The 25,794-nt window shown below is 41.2% G+C and overlaps 1 protein-coding gene across 4 annotated transcripts in view; it reads left to right on the top strand.

Moving 5' to 3' along the window:
* The first annotated feature begins 6 nt into the window (after positions 1–6).
* RCAN3 (RCAN family member 3) overlaps positions 7–25,794 on the top strand; it is a 41,088-nt gene continuing 15,300 nt past the window's right edge. The window contains exons 1-3 of one of the 4 annotated variants that reach the window (XM_046661661.1): positions 7–249; positions 2,344–2,566; positions 11,056–11,310. In XM_046661661.1, coding sequence (XP_046517617.1) covers positions 11,131–11,310 — 180 coding nt within the window. In that variant the 5' untranslated portion in view covers positions 7–249; positions 2,344–2,566; positions 11,056–11,130. Of the gene's footprint in view, positions 250–923; positions 943–2,343; positions 2,567–11,055; positions 11,311–25,794 lie in introns of those variants that run through there. The other 3 variants (XM_046661662.1, XM_046661660.1, XM_046661663.1) reach the window with 3 other exon arrangements.

The following is a 25,794-nucleotide window of genomic DNA, read 5'->3' as shown; positions in this document are numbered from 1 at the left end:
GCGCGCGCGACGCCGGCAGCCGGGCTGGGCCCTGTCGCCGCTCGCGGCCGCTCTCGCCGGCGTCGAGGGCGTGGCGGCCAGGCTGCGGGCTGCCGGCGCCGCTCCGACCGTACCCCGCCCGCGCCTCGCCGCCCGCCGTCCGCCTCCCGGCGCGTCTCCCCGGCTCTGCTCGTCGCGGCGCCCGGTTCCGCGTAGCCCGTCGGGCCGCGCGGCCTCTCCCCTGCCCGCCCGCCGCGGCCAAGTGCGCAGGTGAGTCTCCCCTCCGCGGGGCGGGGCCGGCGCCCGGCTCCTCCGAGCGAGGCTGCAGCCGGCGCTGGGGCGGGGTGCGGGAAGTGAGAAGCGAGTAAATCAGTAACCGGGCTGCGGACGCCCAGGAGGGTGGGCGCTCCAGTGCCCGAGACCCTAGAGATGCTGTGGCGTCCTCGCCCCCCGCGGCCAGCCCGTCCCCGCCCGGCGCCTCCTCCGGCAGCTCTGGGGTGATGTTTTGGAAAACAAAACCAAGACGCTTTTTCTCCCCTCTTTTCTCTGGCTTTGTGAAAAGATGACAGGCCTAGCCTGCTCCTGAAGGCGGGAAAGGTGCACTGGGTCAAACGGGGCCGCGCAGAAGGTGGAAGCCCCTTCTTGCTCCCCGTCTCCCCGATGCCCGGGTAGCCGGCGCCGTCCTTACTCGCGAACTTCTTGAAACTTGTCTCTCCGCTCGCATCCGCTGCCTGGCAGAGCGGCAGCGTCTGGTGGCAGGTTGCTTTGTTCCAGCCTCCGTGCAAAATCTGCTCATCTCCTTCAGGGATTAGGAGTCTAGCGTAGGGAGCAGTTGAGATCCGTGTTTCAGATACGCACGAGGATTATTTGCTCCCTCTTAACTGAAAATGACCTGTCACGCCACATTGATTTGAACTTTTCGTAGAACTCTGCATTTCCTTGAAGTCTCGGATGTACTGTGTGGTAAGAGAAGCAACTGGCTTCTTTGTAGCTGTGATTACATATGATTTAAAATAATTGAAGACTATTTCATTAGCTCTGGTTCAATATATTAAATTATAAAAACACAATATTGAGACTCAGGATATAGATGTTTGCGCATCACAAATTCGTACCTTTTGGTGGAGATTTTATATTGGTATTCTAGAAACGGACTTTTGATGCAGGAAGACAGTGAAAGGCCTGGAAACGGAGCGCCCCTTCTTTAGCCGTGCCATCAGCTTTGCATTTTACTGCGTGGGCAGCACCTTTTCTTTTTTAGTTTGGGAAGACATTTCAGTGCTTTTAGGGAAAACAAGATTTTTCCCACTATCGAATTGTAAAGCTTTTAGTAAACATGTGGATGTTAAAGGTTACAAATGAGAACAGATTTCGTATGGTGCTAGAGGATTTGTTGATTGAAAAACTTAAGCAAAACATCCTGAAAAATAGTGTGATTTGGAAATCCGTTAGGCAGTAGCCTGAGACATAATGGAAACTCTAAAGTTCAATACCGTTTGTTATTTAGATCCCAAAAAACCGCAGAAGGTGGAGGTCAGACAGTGGCTTTCCGCTTTTCGCCTGGAACGTTGAGGTTATAGTGAGGGAAAATGAATTATATACAGCAAAACAAATAGCATCAGTCTTTCATATCTCTACTTCAATTAGTCTTTAAAACTTACTATTTTCATATGTTCTGACAGTTGAGTTTTTTGTTGTTGTTTGTTTCTGTCCTCTCTCTAACAAATACCACTCCTCCTGGTGGAGAACTAAATATCAATAATTACAGCAGGACCAATTCTAGATTATCTGTGAAAAGAGGGCACAGGTTATTGAAACATACAAAATACAAAAATCTAATTTTATTTTATTTTTTACCACAGCTACTAAGAAGTAGTAAACTTCTCCCCCTGAGTGGTGAGCGAGGAGAGAGTGGAGGGTCAAGGGTTGCGTGATAGTTCATCAGAACCCCCACATTGACAGTCTTGAGGGTTTCTAAAAATTGGGTCCAAATTTATAATTTAGAAGTTTTTAAAAAGAATTTAGTAGTTCGACGGCATCTGTGAGTATTTTCCTTATTTTCTATATGAGAACAAACATAAAACAAAAAGCCGCGTGACTTTTCCAAGGTGATTCAGCAGGGCGCTTGTCGAGCTGGAAAGGGGGCACTTGTTTGCTTCCAGTATCGCTCAGTAGCATTTGGAACACATCAAAAAATAATGAAGTGCATCTAGCTAAGGTGTGTAAAGTATTCACCAAGTTGAAAAGCACATTACTTTGAAAAATTATTTTTTTAAAAATCCTAGAGGAGGGGGAATTTACCTTTTTCTGATCAGAACTTAAAATGCAAAATCAAATCCCCGCGTTTGACATTTTGCCTTGAAGGATCAGTTTTGTCACAAGGCTTGTTGTAGCAGAGCAGATGGTCGTGCTACTTGGAGTTTTCCACTCGTTTGATGATTCCGTGAAGAAACAGTTTGCCAGAAGTCAGCCACAGCTACGATTGTGCTGGAGATGATGCTAAATCCTGATTAGCATGGGCTGTTGCTTACAGAAGCTGGAGGATATTGGTTAGCCCTTTCTGTGGAACCAGTCAGTATTCCCCCAGGTTAGTAAACTGAGGGACGGCTCAGTTTGGTAACACTTGGGGTGGGGCAGAGTTAGCAACAATTCCAGTAATAATAGCATAGAAACAATGTACTTTTGTAATTTTTTTCTTTGCCTTCATAAAACTCATTTAGTTTTTTAAGTTCCAGCTACGTTACCTCATAAGATGATTTTCTTACACATGTGCTAGGATTGTCATTTCCACTGGCTGACTTTGATTATCCCTCTTTCTATTCAGATTTAACTGTATTTATGATCTCAGAAAATTATGAAATGGTTGACAAGTGTAGATGTAAGTTATATCCAAAAAATCTTGTGGCTTTGCCTTTGGCGAGAGAACCGTCATCTGAATGGTAATGTCTCTGAGCCTGGGCGCACTGCATTACAGCATAAAATTCTGTGAGGCCCATAAAAAAGGCCCTTCTTCAGCTAGCTTTCTGTTTTTAGATCTTTAAATGTTTCTATGCTGGGGCCATATTATTACTGCTGCTGGTTGCCCATTTTATTGATACATCTGATGTTGAACAGTTTTCTTGAAATGTTACAAACTGTTAGTTTTATTTCTGTAGCCTTTTTGTTGCTTGGAATTAGATCATTTGAGTATATATTTTTCTCATTTTATTTTATTTTTTATTGTGGTAACATTGGTTTATAACGTTATAAATTTTGGGTGTATATCATATTTCGATTCCTGTATAGGTTACATCATGTTCACCTCCCAAAGAATAGTTACAATCCATCACTATACACATGCCTAGGCACCCCTTTTGCCCCCCTGCCTCCCCCTTCCCCTCTGGTAACCACCAGTCCAATCTCTGTCTCTCTGTGATTGTTGTTGTTTTTATCTTCTATTTATGAGTGAGATCATATGGTCTTTGACTTTCTCCCTCTGACTTATTTCACTTAGCATAATACACTCAAGGGCCATCCATGTTGTCACAAATGGCTGGATTTCTTCATTTCTTATGGCTGAGTAGTATTCCATGATGTATGTATAGTACATCTTCTTTATCCATTTGTCCCTAGTTGGACACCTTGGTTGCTTCCAAGTCTTGGCTATTGTGAATAATGCTGCGATGAACATAGGGCTGCATGTATTTTGACGCATTCATATTTTCATGTTCTTTGGGTAAATACCCAGCAGTGGAATAACTGGGTCATGTGGTAGTTCTAATTTTTTGAGGAAATCTCCGTACTGTTTATGTTCCATAGTGGCTGCTCCAGTTTGCATTTCCTGCCAGCAGTGTATGAGGGTTCCCTTCTCTCCACGTCCTCTCCAGCACTTGTCCTGTCTTGTTAATTGTAGCCATTCTGACAGGAGTAGGTGATACCTCATTGTAGTTTTGATTTGCATTTCCCTGATAGCTAATGATGTTGAACATCATCCCAGGTGCCTGTTGGCCATCTTTGTATCTTCTTTGGAGAAATGTCTGCTTAGATCTTTTGCCCGTTTTTTAATTGCGTTGTTAGTTTTTTTGTTGTTGAGATGTATGAGTTCTTTATATATTTTGGATATTAACCCCTTATCTAATATATGGTTTGCAAATATCTTCTCCCAATTGTTAGGATGTCTTTCATTTTGTTAATGGTTTCCTTTGCTGTGCAGAAGCTTTTTAGTTTGATATAGTCCCATTTGTTTATTTTTTCTCTTGTTTCCCTTGCCCGGTCAGACATGGTACTTGAAAATATGCTGCTAAGACCAATGTCAAAGAGCATACTACCTATGTTTTCTTCTGGAAGTTTCATGGTTTCAGGTCTTACATTCGTCTTTAATCCATTTTGAGTTAATTTTTGTATATGGTGTAAGATAATGGTCTACTTTCATTCTTTTGCATGTGGCTGCCCAGTTTTCCCAGCACCATTTATTGAAGAGACTTTCCTTTCTCTGTTGTATGTTCTTGGCTCCCTTATCAAAAATTAGCTGTCCATCGATGTGTGGGTTTATTTCTGGGCTCTTGATTCTGTCCCGTTGATCTGTGTGTCTGTTTTTGTGCCAGTAGCATGCTGTTTTGGTTACTATAGCTTTGTAGTATATTTTGAAATCAGGGAGTGTGATACCTCCAGCTTTGTTCTTTTTTCTCAAGGTTCCTTTGGTTATTTGGGGTCTTTTGTTCCATATAAATTTCAGGATTCTTTGTTCTGTTTCTGTGAAAAATGTCATTGGAACTTTGATAAGGATTGCATTGAATCTGTAGATTACTTTAGGAAATATGGACATTTTAACTATGTTAATTCTTCCAATCTAAGAGCATGGAATATCTTTCCATTTCTTTGTGTCGTCTTCTGTTTCTTTCAGCAATTTTTTATAGTTTTCACTGTACAGACTTTTCACCTCTTTGGTTAAATTTATTCCTAGGTATTTTATTCTTTTTGTTGCCGTTGTAAATGGGATTGTATTCTTAATTTCTCTTTCTGCTACTTCATTGTTAGTGTATAGACATGCAACTGATTTTTGTGTGTTGGTTTTGTATCCTGCAACTTTACCATATTCATTTATTATTTCTAGAAGTTTTTTTGTGGATTCTTTAGGGTTTTCTATATATAAAATCATGTCATCTGCAGATAGTGACAGTTTCACTTCTTCCTTTCCAATTTGGATCCGTTTTATTTCCTTTTCTTGCCTGGTTGCTCTGGCTAGGACTTCTAATACTGTGTTAAATAAGAGTGGTAAAAGTGGGCATCCTTGTCTGGCTCCTCTTCTCAGAGGGATAGCTTTCAGCTTTCCTCCATTGAGAATGATATTAGGTGTGGGTTTGTCATATATGACCTGTATTATGTTGAGGTACTTTCCTTCTATACCCATTGTATTCAGAGTTTTTATTGTAAATGGGTGCCATATCTTGTCAGATGCTTTCTCTGCATCTATTGAGACATGACATGTGATTTTTATTCTTCATTTTGTTAATGTGGTGTATCACATTGATTGATTTCTGGATGTTGAACATCTCTGCATCCTTGGAAAAAACCCCACATGATCATGGTGTATGATTGTTTTAGTGTATTGTTGCATTCGATTTGCTAGTATTTTGTTGAGGACTTGTGTTGTCCTTGTCTGGTTTTGGTATCAGTAATGTTGGCTTTGTAGAAGGAGTTAGGAAGCTTTCCCTCCTCTTCAGTTCTTCGGGAGAGTTTGAGAAGGATGGGTATTAAGTCTTCTTTGAATGTTTGTAGAATTCACCAGGGAAGCCGTCTGGTCCTGGACTTTTATTTTTGGGGAGGTTTTTGATTACTGTTTCGATCTCCTTACTGATCATTGGTCTGTTGAAATTCCCTGTTTCTTCTTGATTCAGTTTGGAAGGTTGTATGGTTCTAAGAATTCATCCATTTCTTATAGATTATCCAGTTTGTTGGCATATAGCTTTTCATAGTATTCTCTTATAATCTTTTGTATTTCTTAGGCGTTTGTTGTAATTTCTCCTCTTTTGTTCTGATTTTATTTATTTGAGCCTTCTCTCTTTTTTGCTTGGTGAGTCTAGCTAAAGGTTTGTCAGTTTTGTTTAAGTTTTCAAAAAACCAGCTCTTAGTTTCATTGGTTTTTTTCTATTATTTTTTTTAGTCTCTATTTCATTTATTTCTTCTCTGATTTTTATTATTTCCTTCCTTCTACTGATTTTGGTCTTTGTTCTTCTTTTTCTAGTTCCTTTAGGTACACTGTTGGATTGTTTATTTGAGATTTTTCTCATTTGTTGAGGTAGGCCTATATTGCTATAAAATTCCCTTTTAGAACCACTTTGGCTGTATCCTATAAATTTTGGCATGTTGTATTTTCATTTTCATTTGTCTCCAGGTATTTTTGATTTCTCCTTTGATTTCTTCGTTGACCCAATCGTTGTTCAGTAGCATTTTGTTTACTCTCCACATATTTGTGGCTTTTCCAGTTTTCTTCTCATAGTTGATTTCTAGTTTTATACCTTTGTGGTCAGAAAAGATGCTTGGTATTATTTCAGTCTTCTTAAATTCATTGAGACTTGTTTTGTGGCCTAATATGTGATCTGTCCTGGAGAATGTTCCATGTTCATTTGAAAAGAATGTGTATTCTGTGGTTTGGGAATGGAGTATTCTGTGTGTATCTCCTAAGTCCATCTGGTCTAATGTGTCGTTTAAGGTGAATGTTTCCTTATGTTTTAATGTTTTATGTTTCCAGTGTTTTACTATCAATTCCACTGATGGTTCTGATATTGAGGTCCTCTCTACCCAAAAATGCATTAACATAGATTGTGCCTATGTAAAAATAATTAGTTATTGAGCACTAACTATATGCAAAGCATTATTCTAAGCACTTAGCATATATTCTCTCATTTTTATAATCCTTGTAACATCTTTATTGGGTAAGGATTATTATTATCCCCATTTTATAGTTGAGGAAATAGAAAGGGAGGCAAAGTAAGTTACCTAATATATAGAACTGGGGGAGCCATAGTTTAAATTTAGAAAAGTCTGATTATGGAGCCTAAATCTTCCTGGGATATACTTAAAGACTGTTCAGACTTGTTGGCAGTTACTGTAATATTTCATTAATTCATCCTTTTAAAATGTATCAAAGGGGCCAGCCCGGTGGCACAGCAGTTAAGTTCGCATGTTCCACTTCAGTGGCCTGGGGTTTGCTAGTTTGGATCCCGGGTGCGGACATGGCACTGCTTGGCACTTCATGCTGGGGTAGGCATCCCACATATAAAGTAGAGGAAGATGGGCATGGATGTTAGCTCAGGGCCAGTCTTCCTCAGCAAAAAGAGGAGGATTGGCAGCAGTTAGCTCAGGGCTAATCTTCCTCAAAAAAAATAAATAAGTAAAAAATAAAAAAATAAACTGTATCAAAGATACAGTACTGTATAAGTGAAGAAAATGTAGCAATACTGTAAAGATTATTGAAATATCTTGGGGCAAAGGCAAATAATTTAACAATAATCTAAAGAAGTTAAAGAGAAAATAGCTATAAAGGACTTTATTGGGATAAATGACAAAATTTGAACATAGATTCTGATTTAGACAATAGTTTATCACTGTTAAATTTCCTGGTTTTGGTCATTAGCCTGTGGGTTAGGTAAGAAAATGATCTTGTTCTTACACGTTGACATATTTGGAAATAAAGGGGGCACACTCAACTTACTCTCAATGGTTCAGGGGAAAAAAGTATGTGTATAAAAATAAAGAGAGAATGATTTAAAAATGGGCAAAAATGTAAGTAATTGGTAACTGGGTAGAGAGTATACAGAAATTCCTTGTACTATTCTTACAAATTTTCTGTTTGAAATTTTTTTAATTGAAGTAACGTTGATTTATAATATTATATAAGTTTCAAGTGTACATCATTATATTTCGACTTCTGAGTAGACTACATCGTGTTCACCATCTGAAGACTAATTAGCATCCAACTGTTTGAAATTATGTCAAAAGAAAAAGTTACCCAAAAATGAAGGTAGAAAACAGGAAATGAAGGTGTAACATTCTAAGAATTTTTTTTTTTAAGTCAGGTGAAGGATTGTTTCCTGTGCTCTGATTTTTTTTTCTTTTTAGGTGTTGGAGGAAGGAACTTGAAGCAAACAAAAAAATCTTATCAAAAGTAGCTTGACTTTCTCAAATTTCAAAATCTAGCCATTGAGAGCTCCCCAACTCTCCAACCTCTAAAAAACCAGGCACAATATTTCTTTCACCTCTTTTTAATAGGTTGAGGGAGGGAAGATATTAAAAACATTAGTGCCTCTAAGAGATAAGGTGGAAAGACAATCCTCTTTAGGTGATATTCAAAGTTAATTTGGGTTGATTATATCATTTCCCTGCCTAAACCCTCAAGGGCCTGCTGATATTGACTGGTTTTTATGTCAGAACTCTGAAATGCTATTTTCAAGGCAGCCTGGCCCGTCCTTGCCTTTCTGACTTTGTCTCGAGCACTCCTGCCACACAGACCACATGACCTCTGTGCATACTGATCCTTGTGTCTTCCCGCCTTTGTCCATGAACTCTGCCCAGGACATATACCCTTCTTTTCCTGCTGAAATTCTGTTCATCCCTTAAGTCTCACCATAACATCCTCTGGGAAGCTGTCTCTAATCTCGTGCAGAATTAAATTTTCCTTTGTCTGTGCTGCCGTATCAGTGGGGTAAACACAATGCTATCTGCCTTCATTCAGCAATCCTTATTAAGCATGTATTGTGAGCTAGAAGCGACCAGGGACTGGGGAATCAAAGACACTCATGGTCTGGTGCTAGGAGTGATTTGTAAACAAATAAGCCTAAGGATGTAACAGAGAAATGAAGAAACTGCTGTGAGAGCTGTGAACTCCACCTGACAACTTAGTTTTGAAGAAAAGGTTACAAGCCACAGTGAGATACCATTTCCCCCTACCAGGCCCCTTCCAGGTTGGAGATTTCCAGCACAATAATCTAATTAAAAGAATAAGTTTAAAACAATTGTCGTACCTCTGGGCTACCCAGATAGATATATACAGTAGAAAGCTAAAAATATAAATTTAGAATGCAGGAGGGAGAGGTTGAGTCTGGATATAGAAATCAGAGAGATCAGTGATTTTCAGTGTGTGTAGGCAGGAAAGACCCAGCGCAGATCAGAATCTCTTGGGGTCATGTACTTTTTCCAAACTGCCCATCCCCTTCATTGCCCAGGATTCTGTTCTTGCTTCCCCCTCAAATTTAGTGACGTCCTTCCCAGCTTAAGAATCATTGTGTGAAACGAGAAGCGGTATTGATGCACACATGTTGTGCATGCAAACTACAGGGAAGCAGGAAACAAATTTGAGAAGCACTGGTGGTTAAGTAGTTAAATGCTTCGGTGTGGAGAAAACCACTCAGTAAGAGTAAGATGGGGAAGAGGGTGGAGATGAAACCTCATAGAGGAAGTTGTAAAGCGTGAGTGGAGAAAGGAGTTGGCGACAAAGACAGTTGGTGAGGAAGGAGACCGAGAAGGCGGGGAGGTCCAAGCGTGAACAGGTGTGTGGCGGGGTCTGGTGCTGCAGATGGAGGCTGAGGCCCGAAGTGAGGTTCGAGTATGAGGAAGCCGTTGCTGTTCACAGAGGGCAGTTTCAGCCAAAAGACAGTGGCGGGAGGCCAGCCGCACTGAGTTCAGAAGTGACTAGCGTTGAGGAAGTGGACACAGCAAGTACAGATGACTCTTTCCAGGAAGCTGGTAGGAAAGGTAAGGAGAGAGAGAGAGAGGAAGGTAGAATCCAAATGGAAGTTTTCTGGGTTTTTTCCCCCCGATTGGGGCGGGGAATCTTCCAATAGGTACGTTTACTGAGGAGAAGGAACAGGTGGAGGAGGAGGAATTGACAGTATAGGAGCCCAGGTAATGGGACAAGATCCTCTTGGAATGGTTAGTATTGTTGAGAAGAAGACATGCTTGCTTTGGTGGGAGCTCCTTGAGGGTAGGAAGCATTTCTTATTCATCTAATATCCCCCAATACCTGGCAGGCAATAGGCATGCAAGAAAATGTTTGTAAAAATGAGTAAAGATTTTACTTTTTAGAATGAGTCTTTCCTGATTGATGTAGTAGAATAACGATGAAAAAAACCTGCTATTTTTATCCTGCCATTAACATTTTGCAATGTATTCTATATATAAGCAGTATATTCACAGCCTTGTGTTCCTTGAAATAAAAGGGAAATCACAAATTAGGTAATATTTAGATAGTAATAATCACAGTCACTTAATTTTTCTGTGCCTGATGGGTATTTCTTAAACCCTGTTTCAGCATCTTGGAATATGTCTTGCTCGAGGCATGATGCTTGGTGGGTGTAGGGTGCAGTTCATCGGAGGAGACAGACATGCACATAAACTGTCCCCATAAGACAGCCTCGGTTCCTTTATTTAACAGAGGAACGCTGTCGGCTCTGTGCACTGGGGTTAAAATTGTTGATTTTTAAAAGTTCAGAAAAACGGTATCTTTTTGATTGTCACATGTCAAGTTTTGCCTACTGTAAATATTTCCTGCATTAACAAAGACTGCCTTTGTAGAGGGCTTTTTGTTCTGGGTAACTTAATTCTTTATGGGTATATTCTAAAAGAACAAATTGGCTAAGAAAGGTAGAGTCAGCGCCTCGCAGGGCGTATTTCACAGTGCAGATGGTGACTGAGTCTGTGTGGGTTTTATTCTGCTCTGCCAGTTTCAGCGTCGAGGACCTAAAACCCAAAACAAATCTGTGAAGGCAGTTCTGGTTCTCATTTTCCTTCCTACTGCTTGTAAACTCGTGTACATATTGATGTTATCTCATTTTGTACTATCCTTTTCTCCCCCCAGTTTTACTAGAAAACTTTCTGCCTTTTTTTGTAATACATCATTGCCAGTGAAATACATAAAGTATGCTAAGCAAATCAAATTAGTATATATAGAGCTCGTTTATGAGGACTGTAATGAGTTGATTTGGATGCTGATTTATCTTTCCTGAATAAAATTGCTTCATTTGATGAACTGCTGTCTCAAGAATTGATCGGAACAGGACTTGGCTTCAGTCTTCTCTCTCTTGTTTTCTCTTTTAACAGTAGATGCCTGGTAGACATCTTAGAACTTTAAAAACAGAGAAGACCTGCTTTTAGGGGAAAATTCTGAGGGACACTATGAAATCTTGGAATGACAGCCAGTCCGATCTCTGTAGCAGTGACCAAGAAGAGGAAGAAGAGATGGTTTTTGGTGAAAATGAAGATGATTTGGAGGAGATGATGGATTTAAGTGACCTGCCTACCTCGCTTTTTGCTTGCAGCGTCCATGAAGCAGTGTTTGAGGTGCAAGAGCAGAAGGTAGGCACGCACCCCGCCTTTGCCGACCTTTGGGGGCGTGTTGAATGTGTGTGGATTTGAGGAAACAGGGTAGATGGCTCTTTTGCAAAGTTTGTTGCTGGTCCGTGTACAGAAAATGCACATCAACCTTTAGACGTTGCTGCTGCATTTTTATGGTGTTTTATGAGGGTATCAGTCTGCAGCAGATAGAAAGTATTTAAAAACTAGTTCTTTCCCACAAATATTTCAAGAAGCTCTGGTTTGTGGTGAACTCTGAGTCAAGTCTTATTAAATCTATTCCTTTATTTGTTCATTCACTTTTAGAGCCTGTTCTTCAAGATTAAAGAAAAAGCTGGTGCTATTTAGCCTGGCTTCCTATGACTTGGGTAGATTCACAAAAGAAGGAATATTGTAAGCCTTTTTCTGGGGCTAATTACCTAATTAGACTATCTATGATTTCATTGTAACAGAATTGTTAATATTTCTTGTATTACTTTCTACAACTTGACTGGGGAAAAATGATTGAGTTTATTTTTTAAAGGTTACTCTCCTTCGGTTCATTTATTATTTACCTGGAAAGAAAGAGGTTTTGTGTGCGTGGTTTTTGTTTCCATCCTGACCTCAAAAAAGCCTCTAAGTCTTAGTCCTAAAGAAGTAAAATATTGCTGCCGTTGATATAAATTTTGCATGTTCTGAGACTTTTTCTCAAAATACCATCGCCAGCCTTTTCATTTTCTGTCCGTGCACTCAAAGTATTTTCCTTCCACTGCCTCTCGTGGAGCAGAACTTGGTATGTTTGACTCAGTACATACTTGAGCACCTCCAGTGTGTAAGGCACCGTGCCGGCTGCTTCAGGCACAGAGCAGGAATTAAGCAGCTTCTGCCTCAGACAGTTTGCAGTCGAGATGATAAGTAATTTGATGTAAGATGGAAGACTACTGACTCTGGAGACACATTGAGGTGTCAAGGGGAGAGAGGATCACAGCCGGCTGGAATGGAAGAGCTTCCGGGGCAGTGGCATTGGAGAAGAGCTGTGGAGTTGGGGAAGAGTTCGGCAGGGAAGGGAGAAGGATTTCCAGCCAGAGGGAGCAGAATGAGCAAAAGAGCGGAATCAGGAGAGCGTGGACCACTTCAGAGAGGAGCCTGCAGTTCTGTGTGGCTGGTACATAGGTGAAATGTAGCCCAAGTCAGAAGAAATGAGGCTGGGAAGGTGAGTGTGGGGCGTCCTGCAGAGCTCAAGAGCTTGCCCTTCTGTGGTCGTCTTCTGAGCACAGGAGTGACGATCAGAATTACGTGTTCGTGTGATCAGCTGACAACGTGGGAAGCGCAGAGTGGTGGAAGGAGAGCCAGAAGCAGGAAGCCCGTTGGTTCGGATGCTGTTGCAGTAAACCTGCCTGGAGATGCTGAAGACCAGAAGTGGAGCAAGGGAGAGGGATGACAGTGCCAGTTTTGTATCTTTTGGGTTTCTTTTCATTTACAAACACTATTTTCTTTCCCAAATTCAGTTGTAATATAAAAATTTTGAACTCATTCTTCCTAACTTTCTTAGACTTTATAAGAGCTCTACGTTTTCGTATAATAAATAATTACAGTAACTTTGTTATTGTGAGAAACTGCATGTATTACTAGTTTATCTTAAAATTATGTTGATAAGAATTCTTTAAGAAACCTCACAATCTTATCTGTTCCAACTTTTTCTTTTTTAACTGCAGCCTAGGAACTTTTTTAACTTGCCAAAGTGGTGAATTCTTGTTGGTTTTCATTTTAAAAACCATTTGGGGTTATATCTAGCCTAAATTTATATTGGAGATCATATCAGCAGAAATTCTAGTAGTTCAGTGCACCTCACGTTATATAGGATTCTTGGTTATAGTAAATTTTATATAAAAGCCTTAGAGGTAGTATCCAAAACTGTAAAGTATAAAATGTTTATGTAATAAAATTAAATGTGGCTCATCAATTGGATATAAAATGTGGGGAGACTCAAATGTTTCCTTTACATTTTTATTCTCACTATCAGTGTCTTATTTTGCTTTCGTTTCTCCTGGAATAACGTCTTTATGCAGGCCATCCACATGCGTACAAAAATCAAAGCAAAACAAACCATTTCTGATGGATTATACACAGAATAATCCTGATTGCAATTAAGTGTTTTATTTTCAAAAGAATTTTAGTTTTATTTCTTGACTTGAAAAGGTTTTTGTCTTTATAACTTTATAATTCTTGCAGGAGTTTTACCCTCTTCTGAATAGTGGACTAAATAGCACAGGCACCGTTTTCATGTGAAGGTGGATTGTCAGTTCAGATCTCTAGATTTTGGCTCTACAAAATCAGTATTTCTTGAAAATAGTGTGTGTGAGGTCGGAGGGCAGTGAAGAGTAGAATAAACTGTAAGAAAAATACACCGAAGAAGAGGCTTATCTTTTGTTTCCGTGTCTGCACCCACATGGTTGCGAGTTTTCTGCACATGCCCAGCTGGTCCAAGCTCCCTCAGGGACACTGCAGACTTAGGACCTAATTTTTCTATAGCAGATTTGCATTTCTCCTAGTGTGATTTTATTTACTTGTTTGTTGTTTTCAACTCCAGTTGTCCCTTTCTTGAAAAAAGGAAAAATTAAGCAGGCTTCTGATTTGAACGTGAGAGGTTTTTAAAATACAGTCTGGGTTTTATAGTGTAAGAAATAGGACTGTGTCTTCTTTCTGCTTCAGGTTTGTGTGTCTGCGGGAACTCAGTAAATGTTAATGCAAAGCAGTGTCGTGGATGGGACTGACTTTATAAAGGACTGCACATGGCTTTTGGATTACAGTCCCTTCATGTACTGCCCTTTGTATATAAAACTGTTTCTGCTCACCCGCTCACCATCCGACATTTGGTTTGAGTTGTTCTCTAATGATAATGGTTGGGGTATGGTGAGAAATCTCTCCCTGCTCTCCTGGTCCTGCTTTTCCGTCAGTGACACTTATCATCTACTAGAGTTCCCAGTACAGCGTAACACCTGTTAAATGTTTGTTGAATGACTGGATTCTTTGAGATGGCTGTTGACGGTTAGTGATGCAGAAACAGAATTCTGAGCTGAGTGAGATGAAATAGTGCATGGAAGATTTAATCTGAAATTAGGATCTCAGATACACTGGCCCACATTCTTTCGGGGTCTGTGTAGTCACATGCACAATATACATCTTCCTATCAAGGATTTCGTTCTACACCCTCAATTTAAAGAAGAATAGGAAATATTTTTTAAGAAAAGCAGGTGATATTTGGGAGTTAACTGAATGAGCTGATTCTCTGGTTTCCAGACTAAATCAGCTGTGGGGTGTTCTGACACAACCTTCAATCCAAAAGAAGTGAAATCCTTTGAGGAATGTGATTTGTTTTAAATTTGGGAATTGAACAAAGGGATTCAGTGGAAGAAGGTTTCTGTTATAGTGAACTGTTTTTTTAACAGTGCCTTGAACATAATGTTACGGTAAATATTTATTTAATTGAATCTATAGCGCCATTCTGGCCAAGAATTGGTAAAATTTAGTTAACTTCAAGGCTAGATTAAATGCTGGAGAATCATAAACCTTTAGAGCTAGAAGAAATCCTAGTCAACTCTCTATTTTGTCCCGTAGACTCAGAGTAATAGAGCTTGCTTTAGAACCCATTTTTCACTTGTACACTGAAAACTACAAAACATTGCTGGAAGAAATTAAAGACGACACAAATTAGTGGAAAGTCTTCCATGGAATGGAAGACCTAATATTGTTAAGGTGTCAGTACTACTGAAAACGATCCACAGATTCGGTGAGATCCCTACCAAAATCCCAATAACATGTCTTGCAGAAATAGAAAAAACATCCTAAAATTCATATGGAATCTCAAGGGACCCCACCCAGCCAAAACAATGCTGAAAAAGATGAAAGTTGGAGAACTCACACTTCCTGATTTCAAAATTTAATACAAAGCTACAGTGATGAAAACAATGTGGTACTTATATGGCAATTATATCTCAGTAAAAAACAACGATGATGACAAAAAGGAACCTCCCTATGTGGTACTGGCATAAAGACAGACATTTTGACCAAAGGAATAGAACAGAGAGCCCAAAAATGAACCCTTGCATATATGGTCAGTGATTTTCAACAGGGGTGCCAAGACCATTCAGTGGACAAAGGACAGTCTTTTCAACAAATGGTTGAAAACAGGAAATCAACATGCAAGGGAATGAAGTTGGAGCCTTACTTGACATCATATACAAAAATTATTTCAAAATGGATCAAAGGCCTAAATGTAAGAGCTAAAACTATAAAACTCTTAGATGAAAACAGCGAAAAAATTCTTGACGTTAGATTTGGCAATATTTTCTTGGATATGACACCAAAAGCACAGGTAACAATAGGAAAAAATAGATAAATTGGACTTCATCAATAATAAAAATGTATGCATCAAAGGACAATATCCACAGAGTAAAAAAGGCAACCTACCGAATGGGAGAAATGTTTTTAAATCGTATGTCTGATAGGGGATTAATATACAGAATATATAAATAACTTCTAAAACTCAACAACAGTAGAAACAAACAACCCAGTTGAAAATGGGCAAACTACTTGAATAGATGTTTCTCCAAAGAAGATATGTAAATTGCCAATAAGCACATGAGAAGATGCTCAACATCACTAATAATTAGGGAAATACAAATCAAAATCACAGTGAGATACCACCTCACACCCATTAGGGTGGCTGTTATAAAAACAGAAAACAAGCGTTAACAAGGATACAGAGAAATTGGAGTGTTTGTGCAATGCTGGTGGGAATATAAAATGGTGCAACTGCTGTGGAAAACAGTATGACAGTTCCTCAAAAAATTACACATAAAATTACCATAAAATCCAGAAATTCTGCTTCTAGGTATGTACAGAAAAGAATTGAAAGCAGGGACTCAGATTGTACACCAATATTCATAGCAGCATTATTCACAGTAGCCAAAAAGTGGAAACAACCCAAGTGTCTGTTTATGGGTACATAAACAAAATGAGGTGTAAACATAGAATGGAATATTATTCAGCCTTAAAAAGGAATGAAATTCTGATGTGTGCTACAATATGGATGAACCTTGGAAGATATTATGCTGAGTAAAATAAGCCAGACATGAGGACAAATACTGTATGACTCCACTTAGAGGTGCCTGGAGTAGTGGGATTCGTAGAGACAGAAGGTAGAATGGTGGTTGCCAGGGGCTGGGGGAGGGAGAATGGAGAGTTAGAGTTTAATGGGTGCAGAGTTTTAATTTGGGACGATGAAAAAGTTCTGGAGATGGATAGTGGTGATGCACAGCAGCATGAATATCCTTAATGCCACTGAATTAAAAATGGTTAAAATGGTAAATTTTGTGTTTTGTATATTTTGCCACAATAAAAAAAATACCAAAAAAGAACCCATTTTTCTTGGGTTTAGCATTATTTGTAAACATAGATGTGTATATGTATTGGACACCTCTTTTGCCCCACTTTCCATCCTCCTGGCCCACCGTTTCCCTCCAGCTGTTTCTAGAGCGCCCAGCTGTGGGCAGGTCTACCCTCACAGCAGCTGGCCCCCACTGCACTTTGGATATCTCGCTTTTTGTCCCAGCATTTCTTTGCTGCCTGGTGAAGTTGCTCGGCCATATTGGTGGAGACACAGATGTGGAAGTCTGGGGGAGTTAGCATTCCATAGGGCAACCTTTGACCAGTGGGGGACCAAAGCCAGAGAATAAGTCCCCCTTTTCTGACACTGAAACCCACAATCCTGAGGCAGATTCTCACTGGCTCCTTAGGGTTCCTAGGACGACCAAGCCCCAGTTGCCCACAGAGGTGACCAGCTTGATGACAGAACCTGGAAGGAAGAAGGACTGGCCTTCCTTCCTTCTCTGTTTCCCTGTTCCCTCTCTTGCCCCGTGGGGTCACTTCCTGTGTGTGTGTCCTTGCCTTGGCTTCTGCTTTCCAAGGAGCCCACGGGGAGACAGGTGAATAACTTCCAAGTTTGGTTATTCCTCTTGTGTGAAGGCACTATCCCATGCTCTCAACAAGAAGAAAGAACTTTTAGGTTATGCGACAAGGAGAGAACGCTGAGGTATCCACCCAATTTAGCAAATACAATGTGACTAATACAGTTGAACCCCCTGAGTCTCCTCCCAGAGACAACCGTTATCCTGAACTCAGTGTTTATCATTTCCCATGCAATTTTAACTTTTTTTGGGTTGAACCATATGAAATTGCTGTATTTGTGGGTCAAAATCTTCAAATATCGGCATTTCTTGTGGTTCAGCCTAGTGCTGTGTGTATGTACATACACCATTTTAAAAATTTTTCTCTATTTGCAGTTGACGTGATTGTCTATCTAGAAAGGAATCTACATAAAAGCTGTTAGAACTAATAAGTGAGTTTAGGAAGGTTGCGGGACACGGGTAATATACAAAGTCAACTGTATGTCTATACAGTAGTACCAGAAACTGTGAAATACTTAAGTATAAATCTAACAAAATATGTGTAGGATCTGTACACTGAAAACTGTAAAGCGCTGATGAAATATGTAGATAGTATTTTACATCATTTTAAATTTTATATAAATAGCATAATTGTATAAGTTCTTTTTTTGCTCCACATTATATCTGTAAGACTAATCCATGTTGAAATGTGTGTTCAGTTTCACTTGTAAAAGGTATCCTATTTTACATATATACTATAATGTATTTGCCCATTCTTGTTATTGGACGTTCAGGTTATTTTTTTTTTTTAAGATTTTTTTTTTCCTTTTTTTTCTCCCAAAGCCCCCAGTTCATAGTTGTGTATTTTTAGTTGTACGTCCTTCTAGTTGTGGCATGTGGGGTGCCACCTCAGCATGGCCTGATGAGTGGTGCCATGTCCACACCCAGGATTCGAACGGACGAAACACTGGGCCGCATGCAGCGGAGCACGTGAACTTAACCACTCGGCCACGGGGCCGGCCCCCATTTAGGTTATTTTTGATACGTCGCTGTTGCAACAGTGATGCTGTAAATGTTCTGTCCGTGTCCTGTATATGTCGTGGGGTAGGTTGGGTCTCAGAGTATGTAACCAGGAATGATACTGCTGGCTTGTGAGGCTGCCCTTCTTCGATCTTGGCAGATAACTCCAATGGTCCGTGAGGCTGCTGCCCCTGTTTGCATCCCTCTCAGCCGTCTATGAGAGTTCCCATTCCTCCATAGCATCATCAACACTGTATATTTTCAGAATTTATATTTTTTGCCAGTCTGGTGAACATTAACATTTGTATTACTTTTTAATGCACTTTTGGGTAAACTATCAGTGAACACTTCGCAAACTTATCACTTGGTGGAGGACCAGCTTTTTCTCCCACATGTCACAGACTGATGCTTTTGTCAAACGCAATAGGAATGTCACAGCAATGTAACTTGCTAAAACACTTGTAAACACTCCCTCTCCTTTTCTGTACCGAACCTTGTCATGGACTGGTATCAAAGTTCATGGGCTAGTAGCACTGGGTCCTCAGACCACACCACAGTATATATAACATTTAGGGATTTTCAAGTATCTTACAAGATTTTGAAATGAAAAAAACCATCTTCACTCACCTTCAATTCTATTGTAGCTTCCATTGTGAATATTTTGTCTCAAAAACAAGAGTTAAAAAGGATTTTGGGTCATTTAGTTAGGTAGGTAGGTATTCTAGTTATCAGCAATATTGAGATATCACTGAATAATAAGGTTGGCAGTCATGTTCTTAGAGATCTTTGGTTTACACATTACACGCCCCATCTTGATTCATGTTCAGTAAGGATATAGTGAGCATTATGCCACAGTTACAAGTTCCAGGGAGACCATGGTGGACAAGATGAAGCGCCAGCCCTTCTAGAACATAGAGTGAGAAAGATAGTTGACATGCAAATAAATGAATAAGAAGTTCAGATAATAACAAGTACTGTGAAGAAAATGGTAGAGGGATAGAGAGCGACTTGATGAGTGGCAGTTTTATTTAGAGAGGTCAGGGAAGGCCTGTCTGAAGAAGCAGCATTTGATTAGACCTGAGTAATGAGAAAGAACCAGAAGAATACTTAATAATCCTCAGCTTCCTATAATTTAATTGAAATTTATCCTAAAATAATTTAAATAACTTTTCCCTAATGTGTGCATATAGTCAAAATGGCTTATAATTTTTTTATCTTTGTCAAAGTGCATAATGGCACCTAGCCTGCGTCAAAGCTTTTTTCCCCCAATAATCTCAGTTTCAATTGGAAAAGATCTGCTACTCCCCAAATCAAGGTAGGAGTCAAAGCTCTTAATTTCTAAGAAACAGATAGATCACCCATGAGCTTATGTTCCTAATCTGTCCAAAGCAGGGTGCTCCCATGGGTGCGGACGAGGTAATTCAGGAGCGAGCGAGCTCAGAATAGGTGGGTGCCTCGCCTCCACATCGCCTGGCACAGAGCCCAGCTGCTCATTAACTCCATGCTGAATGAAAGACTGGGAAGATCATCCACCGGGCAGGGCACTGGTACTTCCAGCATGGATCTTGAACCCTCATAAATTAATTTCAACGACTGTGTCATTTCTGTTTGTTTTATTTACTAATCTGATTTACGTTTCTATTTTCATAAGTTTTGTAGGTCATATTAGGACAGCAGAACATGTTCATAATGTGGTATGTACATGTGTGTTTGTATGTGTGTGTATATAAATAAATATATACATAAATAAAATAGGAGTGCAAATCAAAATACTTTTACTGATTCGAGAAAACAAAGAACTCGTTTTTTCCTGAACTATTTTAAGAGTAAGTTGCCAACAATGATGGCTATCACCCCTAATACTTGAATATGTGTTTCCTACAAACAAGGGCCTTCTAGGAGAAAAAGACAAAATTCAGGAAGTTAATGTTGATACATTACGCCCTTCTAATCCTCAGACCCCGTTCAAGATTTGCCCGTTGTTCCAGTACAGCAGTGCCCCCTTATCCATGGTTTTGCTTTCTGTGGTTTCAGTTACCCACAGTCAACCATGGTCTGAAAATAATAAATGGAAAATTCTAGAAATAAACAATTCATAAGTTTGAAATTGTACGCCGTTCTGAGTAGCATGATGAAGTCTCGCTCTGTCCTTCCCAGGACGTGAATCATCCCCGTGTCCAGTGTATCCACGCTCTTTACACTCCCACCCGTTAGGCACTTAGTCGCCGTCTCCATTATCAGATCAACTGCCACGGGATGGCAGTGCTTGTGTTCAAGTAACCCTTATTTTACTTAATAATGGCCCCAAAGTGCAAGAGTAGTGATGCTGGCAATTCGGATATCCCAAAGAGAAGCCATGAAGTGCCTCCTTTAAGTAAAAAGGTAAAAGTTCTCAACTTAAGAAAAAAAAGTCACATGCTGAGGTTACTAAGATCTATGGTAAGCACAAATCTTCTATCTGTGAAATTGTGAAGAAGGAAAAAGAAGTTCATGCTGGTTTTGTTGTCGCTCCTCAAATACATATGTATAGGAGAAAACGTGCACGTATAGGGTTCAGTTCCATCCGCGGTTTCAGGCATCCCCTGGGGGTCTTGGACCGTGTTCCCCGTGGATAAGGGGGTACTGCTCTAATGTCCTTTATAGCAAAAAATCCCTCATCGCGTGTTGCATTTAGTGTCAGGTGTCTGTAGTTTCTCTGAGTCTGCAGGAATCCTAGTCTTTGCTGGCTTTTCACGATGCTCACTCCTGCTGATTCCAGGCTGGTTACTTTGTTGCGTGTCTCTCGGTTTAGGTTTGTCTGATGTTTCCTCAGGATGAGACTCCATGCATCTTTGGCAGGAATGTCACAGAAGTGACACCATTCTCTTCTCACTGCCTCCTATCAAGTGGTGCGATTTTTATTTGTCCTATTACTGATGAAATTCACTTTGAGTTCTTCACTACGGTGGCGTCAGCAGGTTTCTCCACTGTCAAGTTAGTCTTCTCCTCGTAATTATAGGTATTTTGTGGAAGGTACTTTGAAACTGTAAATATCCTGTTTCCCCATCAAATTTTTAACTCACTGATTTATTCCTATCACTAGGAGTCATGGTTTCTTCTTTTTGTTGTTGGTTGTCGTCTGATCATTATTTTGATGCTTTGATTTGTCCTGGTTTTGGCCTGTGGTTGTCCCTTCAAGATAGCTTGTCCTTTGACATGTGCCCATCATTCTTTGAATATCTCTTTACTTTCTAGTGCAAGGTATTCCAGAATTATCTTGTATTTTCTCTGCGCCAGCTCTGGAATCAGCCGTTTCTCCAAGGAGCCCTGATTCCTTTCGATGGGGAACAGTGTTTAGAAGCTGGGATATGAGAGTTGGCTGTGTGTGCTCACTGCTCTTGGCGTGTCACTGTTCCAGGCCTCGCAGCAGACAGAACCAGGAAACATAGATATATACGTGTGTTTGCACACCTGCTTATGTTACCTTAGCCTTCCAACTCCAGGGCAACACGAAAGAATTATTTCTAGTTGTCTCCGTTTTCAGATTTGCAACTCTTTTCTCTGACTGAGAGGAAACTAGCTTCCATTATCTTGTATTTACTTACCCAGTCACTCCCTCTCCACCCCCTCCTTTCCCATGTGGACACCCTCCTTACCCCACCCATGCCAGGTCCCACCCTTCACCTGGACCCACCCCACAAAAGTCCTCACCCCGCCTGGATTCTGAGACTCCCACAGTGCCATCCTTACCCCTCTTCGCTCCAGTACCTCACCGGGTTGCCTCCCTGCCCACATCCCCCTCCTCACCCCCCTCACCCTGCCCCTTTGTGGGATCCCCTCCCTCTTGGCCTGCTCTCGGCAGTCTTCCACCTGGACACTCTCCTGACGCCGCTGAGCTTCAGCACCCTGTGTTGGGCTGCCCCTCCCTAGGCACACTGTCCTCATCCCTGTTGGGCTCCAGCACCCCCTGCCAGGCCTCCCTCCTGGGTGACTACCTTCTTCACCGCACTTGGACTCCAGCACCGTGCTCCAGGCCACTGCACCTCCCCGCTCTCTGTCAGCGTGGACACACCTGCCTTCCTTGGCCTCACCTCAAGGCGTCTGCACTGAATGTTCAGGAAGAGGAAGGACGCCTTATTCTTTTTAAAAGAACAAATAATACCCTTAAGGTCCTTCCCTGGGTTTCTGACATTGTTTCAGATGTACATGTCTGGGAAGATGGGGCTCCGGCTTTAAAAATCACCTTCATCCTTGAAGGTCCATGGAGAAAACAGCACTGGAAGGCAGACTTCTGCCCTGGAATAAATCACATGCACAGTCAACGTTTGTTCCTTGTTGTCGCCTCTGGACCTAGGATAGTAGCTGGCCTTAGTGAGGGAGTGTGGATGAACAGTGAGAACACACACACACGGGTCTGGATGGAGACCAAAGAAATAGACTGCAGGCTCCTGTCAATCACTAAGCACATGGGCAGGCCCACGAATGAAGCAGTCCTTGATCTTTGCGCATAACTGACCTTAGTGAAGAAGAGTCGTGTCTTGCCGCTCTATGTTTTCTGTATATACTTTGATAACTTCATATCAGCCGTTTCCACTCTAAGTGGCTTTTCATTCTCCTGTGCTAGCTCGGCACCCTGAATACATGCCTAGTAAAGCATGTTCAAGGCCATCATCAGCAGTTATTTTAAGAACTAGAAAACAAAACAAAAAAGATAAAATTAATAGCAAGATAAAGGCTGCTGAAGTGAAAACACTGTATTTTTTCAATATGTCGAATTTGTGGCTACAATAAAGAAAGATCTCCCTCAGTTCAAGCCCAGGTTCATAGCAGAGTAGCAGAGTCCTCAGTGTCATAACAGAGAAGCAGTGTTCTCTGCCCCAGTGTCAGGGATCATAGGTCAAGTTCTGAAGAATCCTGGGAGGATGGACACTGATTTCATTAATTTCATTAATCAGTGGCGCTCTGTATCACCCACTGCAACTGAGTCTCCTGGGAGTGCGTGTCTCCTAGGCAACTGCTCCAGCAGTGAGAGGCATATAAATTACTAAAGGACTATTAGGAAGGGCAGAGTCTAATTTTCCATTGGCAACCACGATAGCACCTGCTGTCTAGTTCACGTTGTGTTAGCGCTGTGCATTCGCCTCCTTCCTGGGGAATCCACATCATACCAGAAGAGCAGCTATTTTTTTGTAACCACAGAATGGCTGGTGGGCTAGTGTGAAAGCTCTGCCCTATTTCTGTTAGTGACAGTAATGGTACTGCCTATACTTTGTTCTAAGAGCTTTAAGTGTTCACTCTGTCTCAACAATAACCCCGTGAAGTGGGTACTTTTGTTGTCCTCATTCACCAGGTGAGGAAACTATAGGCACAGCGAAAGTAAGTAACTTGCCCAAGGTCACACAGCTATAAGATAGAGCCAGGAGTCAAACCCAGGCACTCTAGCTCCAGAGTTCTGTTATTTGAGAAGATAAGTGGCTGGTAGAAACCATACGCTCTTCCTAAAGTTATCTGTCCAGGTTGTGGAGTCCTCGGGTCTTCTTTCCATGGTCTCATGTTGAAGAAGTGAGCAGTCTCTGTTAATGGATGCAGAAAGTAATATTTTATCCATGCTAAAAGGCCAAGGAGCGGAGAGCTTCTGGTCCTCAGGAGTGGATAGTATCTATTCCTGTCCCCCTCTCGGATGTGGAGGTGGGTTTGGTACTTGTTCGTCAAAGCCTGTGCTTAGTCACTGAGGTCACAGGAGAGAAGCCGCTGTGTTGACAGCAGTGTCTCTGGCTGGGCCATCAGAGCGTCTGCAGGCTGGCACATGCCATTCTCCTGACTGACAGAAGCCCGAGGCCGGACATGAAGTTCAGGCTGAACCTGGACTTTCCTACTTCATGCTCGAGAAGCACAAGAAAAGGGAAGTAAAGATTCGAGTGGACATCCTGGAGAGCAGAGTCATGGTTTCCTCTTGCAGCTGGCATGGATATACGATACTGACCTTGACAACTGAAGCCTGAGTACTCGGAACAGCTGTCTGGGCAACTGAAGCCGTTTTCCTTGTTCCTGGGGAAAATTCACAGGGTTTTCAGGGGAAGAACTCACTTTTGTGGTCTTTCTCACCTCTCGTGTCTTAGATCAAAACCGTATGTTTGAGCCCAGGATGAATTTGCAACATGAAGTGTGTCGTAGGCCATCTTGAGTCTTTGGATAGACAGTGGCCCCGTGCTAATCTGACCGCCTCTTCCAGATGCCCGTCAGCCGCAGAATCGCTCGGCGGGATGGCCAGAGGCCTTGTAGAGTGGGAGACAGAATTCTCTGCTTTTCACCATTTGTCTGCTCTCTCCCCAATTTTGTTCCATCCTCTCTTTCCTCCAGGGGGCCTTGTAATCTGCTCCTCTGTCTTCTCTGCACTTTTCTTTTCAGTAAACAACCAAACAGGCTAAAAAGAAAAAAGACAAAAGCCATTGCTGCTGCTGGAGGACTGTCAAGAGCTGGGATGTCGTTAGAAGTTCTCACAGTTAAGGTCTTGAAGATGGTGCCTCTCCAATAGATATTCCCCAGAAACGCCAAATAAAAAGTACTTTTGTTTATTAATGGCCTGTGGAGTTTGAGTATCACTGATGGAGGGCGGTACCTTTGTACCTTGAAAATTAAGTGGGGTGTGTGTGTGTGTGTAGACTCTTCCGGTGGAGATCCTGACTGCTGCCTGGTTAGCGTAAGTATTAATGTGGCTGTGGTTGTGGATCTCATTCCCCTCCTTAGGTGGCAGGCTGTGTTTTTTAGGTGTTTTGAGGCTAGCAGTTGGCCACCAAACTGCTTGTAAATGGCTTCTGCATTGTGCACCCATCTTCTGTATCACAGTCATAGATCTTTTCCAACTTAACCACAGAAAATGGGAGACTTTTCATAACCAGAATTACTAGTAAGGAAGTGTTGTCCTAATTGAAGATGGAAAGCAGTGGCTGACCAAAGCCAGCCTCACTGTGATCCTGGCCAGGTCCATGGCTGACGCTCACCTGCAGGGCTCTGGTGAGTTCCCACAGGCTGTGTGCAGTGATGGTGGGGTGCAGGTGCCACCTCTGTCTTTGCAGCTGGCTGCTGTAGCCACCTCATCTCATCCCTTCTCTTGTTTCCTGATACTTTTTTTTAATTTGGTAAAACTCACCTACAGTGAAATGTACTGGTCTTAAGTGTGCCATTTGATGAGTTTTGACAGTATCTACCCATGTAACCAACACTCCAGTCAAGAATATTTCCATCCCCACCCTAATACCAATCCATAGTTTCCCTCAAAAATGACTTATCGTTGGTGTGACTACTTTTCTTGTATGTGGTATAGGGGTTTGTAGAGATTTGGGGAAAAAATCATAGTCCTTTAAGGATTTATATTCCAATAAGGCAGAGTATGTATTTATAGACATAGTAACCATTAAAATGAAAATCCATATTGAATAGATAATGTTCCATATTTTCTTGAATTTTAATTCAGTTTCATGTTTCTTTCTGATCTGGAAAGGTGTTGAAGGCAACATAAATGCTATAGAACAAGGTTATGGAAGGTGTTAAATTTTTATGT

The sequence above is a fragment of the Equus quagga genome, chromosome 5, assembly GCF_021613505.1.
Source record: "Equus quagga isolate Etosha38 chromosome 5, UCLA_HA_Equagga_1.0, whole genome shotgun sequence".
NCBI classification, from domain to species: Eukaryota; Metazoa; Chordata; class Mammalia; order Perissodactyla; family Equidae; genus Equus; species Equus quagga.
This window is presented reverse-complemented; position numbering and strand designations above follow the sequence as displayed.